The sequence below is a fragment of the Mauremys reevesii genome, linkage group 23 (assembly GCF_016161935.1).
Source record: "Mauremys reevesii isolate NIE-2019 linkage group 23, ASM1616193v1, whole genome shotgun sequence".
Taxonomy (NCBI): domain Eukaryota; kingdom Metazoa; phylum Chordata; order Testudines; family Geoemydidae; genus Mauremys; species Mauremys reevesii.
Genome location: NC_052645.1, coordinates 15,657,265 through 15,669,639, shown reverse-complemented (window position 1 = coordinate 15,669,639; position 12,375 = coordinate 15,657,265). Strand labels below are relative to the sequence as shown.

Sequence of the window (12,375 nt, the reverse complement as noted above, 5' to 3'; positions counted from 1 at the left end):
GAGTCAATTGGAGCTTTGCATTAGAGACCTCATCCAACTCCCATTGAATTAATAGTCTTTGCATTGACTTTGGGAGATGAATCAAGCCTTCGGACTCCAGGACTGGCTGCTTGTAATGTTTGTAGCTCCTATTATTAATCACCGGTGCAGCAGGCGGGGAGTGGGAAAAGATTCCACTTTCATTGATCCTGGTTTCATTTTCCCTACAGTCACTGCTCTTCGGTGATATCCTCAAATCCCAGCCAGACCAGCCATGCTCCGAGGGTTACCCTGCTGATGGCGCGAAGAGGTAATTGACAGTTCGTTAGTCTGGCCTGTCCCCTGGTTTCCAGTTCACCTGGCAGCGGTCACTTCCCTTCATTTCATTTGCCCAGCTGCCGATCTAGGCGGGCACTCACCTTGGCAGAGTTACAGAATAATATTCCAGTCTGGAATAATGTCCTTAGTGTACTGAGGATGAGCGTGCTGTCACGAGGGGTGGAGTTCAGTGCACGTGGAAGCCAAGGGCTCTTAGCTGTGGTTAGGGTTTGAGATATTGCTTGAAGAGAAAGGGCCTAGACCAAAACCTTAGATCCAAATCAGCCTTCACGGGCAAGTGGTTTTCCCTATCCCTGTCTCCACCTGCAAACCCGACATGTCAGCAAACACAAGAGAACCTTCTGTAGTCATGAGCTTCCCCGCTCAGCCTGGCAAGACTCAGGGAACATGGGCCTTTAGAAGCCTGTCCCCTGTCTATAGGGAGGCCAGAGGCAGAGGATGCTGAGCAGGCTTCCCCACGCAGCTCAGCCAACCCCAGTCCAGCTTGAACCCCGGTCACCCTGCTAAGGGCCTTCTGCTGCAGTTGTGGCCAGCCCAGGGGCGTTTACGCACTGCACAGAGTCCCTGCTGGGTTCTTGGGTTGAAACCACATGTATTCAGGCTTCCAGAGGGCTGATTCTCCTCTTGCTTACACTGGTGTAAATCAGGAGTAAGCCACTGACATCAAGGGGGTTATGGAAGTCACTGGTGAGTGTGTGTTGAAGGTCCCCCTTTATGAATGTGTGGCAGACTGTAGCTCTTTAGCTCAAGAGAGGTTCCTGGTTCAATCCCTGGAGGGGCTCTTACAGGCACACGGGTGTAAGTGAGTGGAGAAGCTGCTCTCTGAATCCACTGCTGCCTCTGACGAACATGCCTCCCTTACACTTCACAGCCGTGGTCACGCTAGTCAGGCTTGCTGCCGCGGATGCCACATCCTTGACCTGGCATCTGGGCACTTTCTGCGCCAGTAGCTTCACTGGCTGCATATCATCTTCAGAAGCTGCCTGGAAACAGTCCCAGTTCTTGGGGCAAATGATAGAGAAAGCACAGATCACAAGCCAGGGAGGTCAAATCTTCCCGTCCTTCCTGAGCGAGCATGGTGGGTCCTTGCTTTCAGCCAGCAGAGGACTTATTCATTGCCGTCTCCTTGCGTTTTTAAGGCACAAGGAAGTTTAACACCCCTCAGGGCCATTTCCTCTTCCATTTCCTGCCCTTCCCCACAAACAGATCTTTCCTGTTCTGTGGACGGTATGAAATCTGTGACTAGATAACATGATCCCAGTTTTCATTCACCTCCTGAGTCACCGTGACTCAGTTGGTGACACGTTGCTCTTTCTCATGGACAACAGCTCACCTTAATAGGCGAGAGGCTTTCTGTTTGCTGGAGACCCCGACATTTTATTTATTTGCATAAAGGGAGCATCCGGCCGTCACTTGCTGGCATACCCCTTTGCTAGCCAAGAGGTGCTGCATTTAGAATGGGTTTCGGTGTTGCTAGCAGAGGGGATGAAGGTCAGGGTAAAAGAAAAGCCTTCACACCTAAAATGTGAGTTTTGGTCACCTTCAGATGGCAACCAGGCTCAGGCCTTGTGTGTCCGAAGTCCTAGGTGGCAGCAGAGGCCTGGACACACTCACTGCAGGAGGCAACAGACTTGAATTCTGACCCCAGGTTCAGAGCGCTTGCAGCTCCCACTCAGTCGAACAGGAGACGCAAGCGGGCAGCACCGCTGGCAATCAGGCTGCTGCTCGCCATCCCATGGGGATACTGGTGGGGCCTGACTTCAGGCATTTTGGAAGTCTTGGGCCTGTCTCTATCATGGTTTATTCTGGCAAGGCATCGAAGCACTCTCTGTCCTGCCATAGCTCTGCTACCACCCTGTAGCAAAGTACCAGATACAATAACATACGGGGATTCCTACCTTGTCAGCACAAAGTGAGGGTAGAGAGGAAGCGTGGTGCAGTGGTTAGGGCACTAGCTCAGCCCTTGAGAGACCTGCCTTCAGAGCTGGGGAGCTGGAGAGCAGCGGCTGCTGGCCAGGATCCCAGCTCTGAAGGCTGAGCCACCGTCAACAGCAGCACAGAAGTAAGGATGGCCTGGTATGGTATTGCCACCCTTACTTCTGCGCTGCTGGGGCACTGCCTTCAGAGCTGGGATCCCGGCCAGCAGCCACCACTCTCCAGCTGCCCAGCTCTGAAAGCAGTGCAGAAGTAAGGATGGCAATACTGCAACCTCCCCTAACATAACCTTGTGACCCCCTTGCAACTCCCTTTTGGGTCAGGACCCCCAATGTGAGAAACGCTGGTCATCCCCGTGAAATCTGTATAGTAGAAGGTAAAAGCACACACAAGACCAGATATCACAGTCCGTGACATGTTTTTCATGGCTGTGAATTTGATAGGGCCCTAGATATGGGGTAAGATAGATGGGGGGAGTGGAAAAGAGACAAGTGCTTGTGTGTTTCCACCCTGTAACAATGGAACCTTGCGTGTCTTGAGCTGGCTAAGGTCCCTCTCGGTATCGTTCAGACTGCGGTGGTATTGGCTGGTTATTCCTCATTCTTTCTTTGTTCCGTAGGAGTGACTTTGAATATACCCTGGGCTCCCCCAAAGCCATTCACATCAAATCTGGGGACTCGCCCATGGCCTACCTCAACAAAGGACAGTTCTACCCAGTCACCCTGAGGACAGCTGGAGACGGCAAATGTTTACACTTGTCCTCGAATAAAGTGAAGGTAAGAGACCCACTGGCTGTTTTGCTGACAGACGCTATAAACGGACGTCAAGCAATTGTGCTGCCCTGGGAACGGATCAGGGAGAGAAAATGTTCTTTGTGGCTCACGTTGGCTTAAAGTACGTAAAGTATAATACTTAGTCCTGCCTTGAGTGCAGGGGACTGGACTAGATGACCTCTCGAGGTCCCTTCCAGTCCTGTGATTCTATTAAAGTCATGAATGGGCCAAAGAGGCTCAGGACATGTCAACAGACTCCGTCTTACCCAGCACCTGGAGACCATAGACTTTTCCTCTAACTTTATCATTCGGGTGGGAGGTGCCCAAGAGACATTCCCACAAAACACCGGAAGCAAAAGGCTGCCTTGAAAATGCTGTTTGTTAGGTGGGTCCCGGTCATCAATGATGTGTGGCCCCTTTACATCAGCTAGTTTGAAGCAAAAGGCATGCAGTACGGGGTTAGCACCCCTTCCTAAGAGCAATATCACCCAAACAGGGGACCCCTGTGCCTGGCACACTGGGGGAAGGGGGCATTCCAGGGCAGGGTGGAGGGAGAGAGACCATAGCCAAAGCAGACCTGCACCCCGGAAATCCTGCTGTCCCAAAATGGCCCATTGTGGCCATTATGGCAAGTTAGAGCAGCCAGAAAGGGGAAGTATAAACGGCCTCCCCTGGCACAGGGATGAATTTGGTGCTTTACAAATAAGTCAACCTCCATGTCCATAGCACAGCCCAATGTTCTGTGATGCTGGATGGCAATTCTGGTGGAGCTGGACCTGATGTTCTCCAGGGTCTCCCTGGCTAGAAGTTGGGTCCTCTCCCTCCAGCAGTGATGGGACGGTGCACCAAGGAAGGTGTAGGAAGTTCGGGGAAGTTCTCTGAGGAAATGATCTAGTTAAGTGCAGAACATTAGTAGCAATTAAAGGCCCTGTAAATATCTTAACCCTTAGGCTACCCTAGCCCCGTGCATGCAGTAGCACAACGCAGATAGGACTCTACAGCTTGATTCCCAGATTTGCCACTGACTTACCATGTGACCTTGGCCAAGTCCTTTCCCTGCTCTGGCCTCAATTTCCCCAGCAGTAAAATGGGGAGAATCATACTATTCCTTTGTTGCCAAGTGCATTAGGCCTATGGATGAAAAGGACTCTCCCAGAGCTGAGTATGATCAAGATATTAATGTGGGGCTGTTCTGCTTATTTTTCAGAGCACTGTGATGGTCGTTTTTGACAATGAAAAGAATCCAACGGAGCAGCTAAAGTTCTGGAAGCACTGGCATTCGCGCCAGCCGACTGCCAAGCAGAGAGTCATTGACGTTGGTACGCAGCGGGCCTTTCCCGGGGGTGATTGTCCAATGTGGGTGGGTGCTCTCAGCTATTTTTAGGATAAGTTCCTTGCCCATTTTTAATGCACAATAAGGCAACTTCAGCTACAGAGTTTGACCTGGAGGAGTTAGGAAACAGCTGAGCCGGGATTTTTTGACCAAACGTTTTTTGTTTGAAAAATGCCAATTTGGCAAAACCAAAAGTTTTAATGGGAAAGATTTTGATGAATTTATCGACTTGGAAATTTTTTTGGAAAAAAGAAAAGTTTCAAAATTGTTAATGGGTCATTTTGACATCATTCTAAATGGAAAATTCCAGTTTTTCTGTACAATTTTTTGATTAACCCAAACCAATTTTTTTTCCAGATTTTCAGTTTGGAAAAATTTAAAGATTTTGCCTTTTCGTCGTACTTTGGGATGGGAAGATTTTTTTAAATCTGTGAAATTTTCGCAGGCTGGGAAAACTTTTTCCCTCCCATCTCTGTTACGAAGGTGCAGAATGACCTGTGGGTGTCAATGCCTTTCTGTCTGGGTAATTTTTGAAGGTTGAAATTTTCAAAAGCACCAAAATGACTAGGAGCCTAAATTCCATTTTCCAAACAGAAATAGGAGCCACGTCAGTGAGACTTAGGCTTCTACATTACTTAGGCACTTTTGAAAAATCTTACCCTTTTCCTGTTCAATCGTGCAAGTCCAAGATGGCAAAGATCTTCTCTCTTGCCAGCACATGGTTATTCTTACAGTGCATTGAACTTGACCTGACAACTCATATACGAGTGTTTTGTCCATCCAGTAAAGTACCTAAAACATTGCCTAGTGGTTAGAGCAGGAGGCTAGTGGCAAGATTCTCTGTTGCACTTTGTTTCCACTGTGTGCAACAGAGCCAGGTGAGGGCTGTTGAGCACCAGGTTATGACTCCTTGATACTCTACACTAGCACTGACCGCAGTGCAGGTTAGAACAGCCTGGGTGGCTGCTCTAAATTATGCCAGCTGACAAAAGTTCCTAAGGGACCATTCCCTGGCTGGGGATAGTCAGAGCACATTGCACTCCAACTGTTACTCCCTCCCACCCCAACTCCACCCTTTCCACCTTCAACACATCACCTGCACTGGGGGCTATGGGGGAGGGGGAGGTTCATGAACTTGCTCTGTGCCTGCTGGAGTCTTTCCCAAGCTGGCGGTCTCTGCAGCAAGGCGGTTATGGCCAGTCTCCACTCCCTTTGCACCTCAGGCAGCACAAAAGGAGCAGAGTGAGTCAGAGAATCTGGCCCTAGGAATTGGTCCGAGTCCTGCCACTGGCTCAGATTCTTGTAGTCATTTGCACCTGTAAAAAGCTGCTGTTCTGATCTAGCAGAGCTCTGCAGTCACTTTTCACAGGTGTAAATAACAGGTTCAACCGCTCCGCACCATGGGCTCTTCTGTGGCCTGTTCCTTAACCGCTATGTACCTGAGTTGATCCAACTGTATAAAGAATGAAACACCTATCTCGTGCATGGGGAGGCTGAAGTAATACTCTGCGATCTTTGGGTGACAACTATTTTAGAAATGCAAAGCGCATGTGATGCAGTGGCGTCTGTGTACGCAACTCACGCACTGTATACCCCAGGACTGGCCGTGCCCATGGGACGATTCTGTCTGGCCCCCTGAACATGTGCATTGAAGGCGCCCTTTTGTAGAACACAAGGACACCCTCCGCATGGCGGAACCTCCCCTGCACCGTATGTGCAAGGTCACGCCACACAGAAGACACCATTTTGCACGTCTGTATAGAATTGCATGTCTGACTAAAAACATCGTTGCTGCCACTGAAGTGACTCTAATTTTGCAGTCAAAGAGTAAATCACTCATTAAATGCATTTCAGCCGACTGTAAAGAAAACTTCAACACAGTGCAGCACATTGAGGAGATTGCATACAACGCCTTGTCCTTCGTGTGGAATGCTAACGAAGAAGCAAAGGTATGATCCAAACACGGAGGGGAAAGGAGAGAGCTTGTTCTGAGGCGCAGTTACAGGCCAGCTGTCTCGGAGCTGCGCACGTCTTTTTCCCCTCAGCTGAACGAGAAATGGAGTTTCGAATCCAAAACCATTTCTTGTCCCTGACCCTGTTTATTTACCAGGATAGTGGGGGAGAGCCCCCTGCTTTTCTGTGCGCTTAAGCATCACCACTAGCTAATTAACATCCCGCTTACAGCTCAGACAGGCTTGGATCTGTTTTTCTAGTGCTGATGGGTTTTTAAGTCCGAAGAAAGCCTTTTTCATCATAGATCAGGGCCAGGCATATAGGCAAAGCCTGTTTTAAAAAAAAAATCCCAGAAAACAAAAAACCCCAAAGCTTAAGGAACAAGAACCCTCCTCCAGACTGATGCAGCAATAGCCAGGTGGCACTCCCTGTGCAGGAGATCAGCTGGATTGTCCCAATGATTCCTTTTGGCCTTAAAATCTCTGACATTTTCTTATCGACATCTGAGCTTCACACACCATGGAAAGTTTTGGTTTCCCATGCGTCTGCTCAGGCCAGGTCCTCATTAGTACTTTGTGTTACCGGTTTCAGTCGGAAGGTGAAAGGCGCATCAGCAAACAAACACACCAGCTAAAACAAGCCAGAAAGAAAAAGAAAACTGGGTCTCTTAAATTAGTAGCTTGGGAAAACTCTGGTTTGCTCTGGGATCTCCCCAGAGTCCCGCTTTCAGTCCAGAGGCGACCTTCGTCTTTTACAACCCCAAGAGGTTAACAAATGTCTTCAAGGCACAGTTGTCAAAAATGGAAATATGCCAGGTATGCAGCAAGCCCTTGGGGGCACCTCAGCCAAACACAATTTAGCTGTTACCAGAAACTTTGTCCGCACACTGGCCTGGGGCTACTTCAGGGTGAGACTTCAGAGAGCTGAAACGTCTGAGAGCTGCCAAGAGAGGCCAGCTATACAGGGTTGTCTGTAGCAGAGTACTTCATTCATCAGTCTTCTTCTTGCCGCTAAGCTTAATGCAACAGATAAGTGTCTTCTTTTCGGTCTAGAAGTATTGGCTAGACCTGATTTCAGGATCAGATCCTCTGCACAGGCCCCATTAAGTTGTGCTGATTTATGCCGGCCGAGGAACTGGTCCTAGTATTTGTCTCCAGAAGCTCCAGGGAAAATATCCAGGTTGCACAGATGAGTTTGTAGTTTGGAAGTAGAACTAAGGCTATGTGAGTGCCCAGGGTTCTCTTCATGTTTCCCACCAGAGGTAGCTCTAGTCAGACAGTGATGCCTGAGACGGTTTTCAGGACGAGTTATTTATGTAACTAACAACAAGGACCATAGGTGCAGGAACTAGGGGGTCTGAGGGCCCTGTTGGAATTCTGCAACCGTACTATGGGTCCCAATACAGCAGCTACAGAAGCCCCCTGGTGCTGCCGCACTCCCTGGCTTGAAGTGGTTTCCATCATATCCAGGGCTTAGAGTTTGGTTCAATGGCTCTCAGCACCCCCCACTATCCTAATTGGTCCAGCCCCCCTGCCAAGGACTGATTTCCAAAGGGAGCCAAGCTGTGATGCTGAGGTGATCTAGCCTGCCTCCATCTCTGCAACTGGCTCCTGTCTGTGTGTAACAAAGGGGCATGGGGCCTGACCCAAGGCCCGCTGAAGGTGACGGGAGCGTTTCTGTTGCCTTAATAGCGCTCAGGGAGGCCTTTGGCAGGGCTGTGAGGAACAGGTTGCAACATCATTAGAACATCAAGATTGTCCAAACCAAAGTGTCCCTCTAGATGGACTGTGCCATCTGCGGGGAGTAGGCTGTGAAGATGCAAGGAGGGGAGATCTCTTTATTATAGCACAGAGGTGGGAGGCAGCATGTGGTCGTGATGGGGAATGTAGTGAGTGCAGCCCTAGGGCCAGATTCCCCATTGCCCTGCATCTGGGGCAGCCATTTACACCCGTGCAGAGAGGGCGTGAGGCACGACTGAATCGGAATGGGAGCGTTACACTCACTCCTGGCTGGTTAAGTCACTGCATGCAGGCAGTGCAGGGCAGCAGAGAATCTGCTAGATCTAAGCTGGTGAGGAGTGGTTGGGTACGTGCTGGATGACAGTTGAGAAGGCTGGACGGATGAATCTCAGAAGCACCGAAGAGTCGATTGCCCTCTGATGACATCCTTCCCTCTGTCATTTAAAATCCCGGGATTGCAGGTGAGCATTCAAGCTGTGACATTCTCCCTTCTTATCTGCAGGTTTTTATTGGGGTGAATTGCCTGAGTACAGACTTCTCCTCCCAGAAAGGAGTGAAGGGCGTCCCTTTAAACCTCCAGATCGACACCTATGACTGTGGCCCTGGGACAAGCCGGCTGGTGCACCGAGCCGTCTGCCAGATCAAGATCTTCTGCGATAAGGTAGAGCCTCTCCCTCCCTTCGGAGAACTGCTTCCAGGGAATTTTATACTCACTCCAAACGAGCACAAAAGACCTGGAGCCACTGACTGAGTTGGAGGGGATGAAAACCCAGAACAACCCAGAGGGCATGACTGAATAGACAGGTTCAGCCATCTTGGGGTGAGGAGATTGAGTTAGCCAGTGTGTCTGGATCACTGAGCTCACAGAAGTTAGAGATGGACAGAGCCATTGGAGGATCTTATCCATCCCTGGCCTAAGTAGGATTCTGCCCTGTAACTTATTCTCTAGTCCTGGCGGTGTCAAATGTTAAGACTCAAGATCTGAGATTTTCCCCACTCCCTTTGGAGGCTGATTTGCAGTTTTGTAGCTCTCAGGGTTTGAAGGTTTTTCCTCATGGCACCTTAAAGACTGGTGGCACCTTAAAGACTAACAGATTTATTTGGGCATAAGCTTTCGTGAGTAAAAAATCTCAGTTGAGGTCTTTAAGGTGCCACCGGACTCCTTGTTTTTGCGGATACAGACTAACACGGGTACCCCCTGATACTTGACACCATGCAAGCTTTTTCCTGATGGTTAGCCCATATTTTCCATTTTAAAGGGGGGTGGTTTTTTCTTAACTTTAGAAATATCAGGAAGGCCTGGTCTTATTTTCCTGAAAGACCTCTGGGAGGTGTTCAGGCTATTTACTGTGAGTTCCTGCCCCTTGGGATGTGGAATCTTTTTAACAAGGGCTTCCATTATCCTAAGTGTTAATTAGTCAATGAAGTTAACTATGTATTAATTAAAAAAAGATTTAAGTAATTTGACTAATAATTCCGTCTCCTTTCAATTGATCAGATTTTACACTCTTAAAATTCCACCACTTTCTAGTCACCACAGAGTCTTCCAATCCAAGGAGGGTCAGGTGCTCCGATACCATGGTGATGGGTAGATAGTGTGTCATATTTAACTCAACGGGGGGGCATTGTGGCCTAGTGGATGAAGCACGTACAGGACTGGGACTCAGGAGACCTGGGGTCTAATTCCCTGCTCTGATACTGGCCTGCTGGGTGATGTTGGGCAAGTCACTTCGCCTGTCTGTGTCTGTTTCCCCATCTGTAAAATGACGCTTCTCTCCCTTTGTGAACTGCTTTGAGATCTACTGATGAAAAGTGCAATGTAAGAACAAGGTGGCATTATTAAAAGAAAAGGGCAACAAAAATGATTAGGGGTATGGAACAGCTTCCATATGAGGAGAGATTAATAAGATTGGGGCTTTTCAGGTTGAAAAAGATACGACTAAGGGGGGGATAAGATAGAGGTCTATAAAATCATGACTGGTGTGGAGAAAGGAAATCAGGAAGTGTTATTTACTCCTTCTGATAACACAAGAACAAAGGGTCACCAAATGAAATAATAGGCAGCAAGTTTAAAACAAACAAAAGTATTTTTTCACAACACACAGTCAACCTGTGGAACTCTTTGCCAGAGGATGTTGTGAAGGCCAAGACTCTTACAGGGTTCTAAAAGGAACTAGACAAGTTCATGGATAGGTCCATCAATGGCTATTAGCCAGGATGGGCAGGGATGGTGTCCCTAGACTCTGTTTGCCAGAAGCTGGGGATGGACGACCGGGGATGGATCACTTGATGATTACTGGTTCTGTTCATTCCCTCTGGGGACCTGGCATTGGCCACTGTCGGAAGACAGGATACTGGGCTAGATGGACCTTTGGTCTGACCCAGTGTGGCTGTTCTTCTGTTCGTAAAAGGCTCGCCGACAGGGCCTTTTCAAATCCTGCTGTGCCCTCACAAACATCACATTGTGTCTGTGCTGGTGCTGCTGTTATGGAGACTGATGGGGTTAGCTGCCTTTTGTTGCTCCCCATTTAAGAGGCAAATGTCCAATAAAAACAACAATGGGCCAGATTCTCTGCTGAGCCGCAATTTCCACTGAAGTCAATGGAGTTGCACCAGCAGGGAATTTACCCCAATCTTCATAGCATATTAAAAGGTAAAGGTAAGACGTGATCTGAGCCCAGACCTGGGAGTTCGGACTCCTCAGTGCTGATCCCAGCTCTGACACAGTCTCATACTTTGGCCTTGGGTAAGTCACTTAGCCCCTCTGGGCCTCAGTTTCCCAGGGATGTTTACTGTAAAGCGGAGTACTGTTAACACTGTAGCTGGAGCTAATTTTTACCTAACCTTCCCCACAGGGAGCAGAGAGGAAAATGCGGGACGATGAGCGCAAGCAGTTCAGAAGGAAAGGGAAATGTGTGGACTCCAATAACAACGGTTAGTACAAGGACTAGTGACCAGGAGGGAACAAGGAGCCTGATTCAAAGCCCACTGAAGTCAATAGGAGTCTTTCCACTGACTCCAGTGAGCTCTGGATCAGGCCCAGAGTCAGTCGCTAAACAGTGTACTAGGATGAGATCTACCCAAGCTACCATCAGAGCCAGAAAGCAGTGTGTGCCCAGGACAGGGAGACAGGAGAGCCTGGGCTCTCTGTGTAGCCTGGAGCAATTTGCTCAGATCCTGCAGAGACGGACAGAGATGAAGTGCCTAGATGGACAGATAGACCGAACCTCTCTCTGTCCCAGTGAGCAAGGTGTTGGGAGGATGTATTCGTCCTGGCTGGGAACGCTTTGAAAATGTTGCGCACTGTCTGAGAGCTGAGAACTGGGCTAAGCCGTCGCTCCCATTGGAATGGGAAATAATTTAACGTGGGTGAAGAGAGAGTGAAACAGGGATTTGTTAGGTTAATTGCCACCGCCCCGTCCTTCCTAATGCGATATTCTACGATTGCGGCTTGTCCTTTGTGGCTTGTGCAAGTCTATTCGAGTGGGGTAGCGGTGGGGCACCTACTAGAGCCAACACACAGTGGGGGTAACAAAAGGCAGATGGTTCCTTCATGCAAGAGAAGCTTCTAAGGAGGGTTTTCGGGGGAGGCTGGGTGTCTCAGGCTCTGCACACCGCACCACTTGTCCCCTCCCACTCCCCGGGTGTTGGTTCCAAGGGCAGTAGTTCCTGTCTGATGGCCGGGGGTCCATGGGCAATGAGATGGTCTTGGGCCTGTTGAGTGGGCACCTAGAGGTGGTTCCTTCAAGGCATGAGTGAGGCGTGTGAGCGCAGTGGGGAAGCTCGCACTGCGATACCCATTCTGGGGTTAAACGGGGCTTGTCTCCAGGGCTGTTAACCTCCTCCTGGCAGGGACCAACACTGTCCGTCTCTCAGCCCAGGAGGAGGGAGCTGGGTGAGCAGGAGGGTTCTCTGCCTCTGTGGGACTTTTTTCTGGTCCCATGTCCACGCGTGCATCCAAGCACAGTTGCTCTGGGCAGCATCCACTGACTCTTTGGACTTGGTCTCGGTGCAGTGGGTGCTGTCTGGGTTCTCTGCTCAGTGTCTCCTTCCGGTTCGCCCATTTTGACCTTGTGACCTGCATCCCTATTCCTGTTTTATTTTTTGTTGCCTATGCTCATTTGATGTCTGGGTTCTGTGGTCCATCCCTCGTCTGTGCCAGTGGGGTCTTTTGGTCTGGTAGGCTCCACTCACCGCTCCTCCTCATCAGGTCGGCTAGTGTCTTTCACCAGCATGAATGGCTCTTCCAATAAGGACAAATAAAATAAAACCTCCCTTGGAAACCATTAAGGGTAAAGGCCATGAACTGTCCTAAATTTGCACA

At 49.3% G+C, this 12,375-nt stretch overlaps 1 protein-coding gene across 9 annotated transcripts in view; it reads left to right on the top strand.

Annotated features, from left to right (window-relative positions):
• GRHL3 (grainyhead like transcription factor 3) overlaps positions 1-12,375 on the top strand; it is an 82,748-nt gene that overhangs the window by 57,032 nt on the left and 13,341 nt on the right. For all 9 annotated transcript variants that reach the window (XM_039511749.1, XM_039511745.1, XM_039511742.1 and 6 more), the window contains 6 exons: positions 210-289; positions 2,873-3,029; positions 4,234-4,345; positions 6,214-6,308; positions 8,554-8,712; positions 10,907-10,985. In XM_039511749.1, coding sequence (XP_039367683.1) covers positions 210-289; positions 2,873-3,029; positions 4,234-4,345; positions 6,214-6,308; positions 8,554-8,712; positions 10,907-10,985 — 682 coding nt within the window. The remainder of the gene's footprint in view (positions 1-209; positions 290-2,872; positions 3,030-4,233; positions 4,346-6,213; positions 6,309-8,553; positions 8,713-10,906; positions 10,986-12,375) is intronic.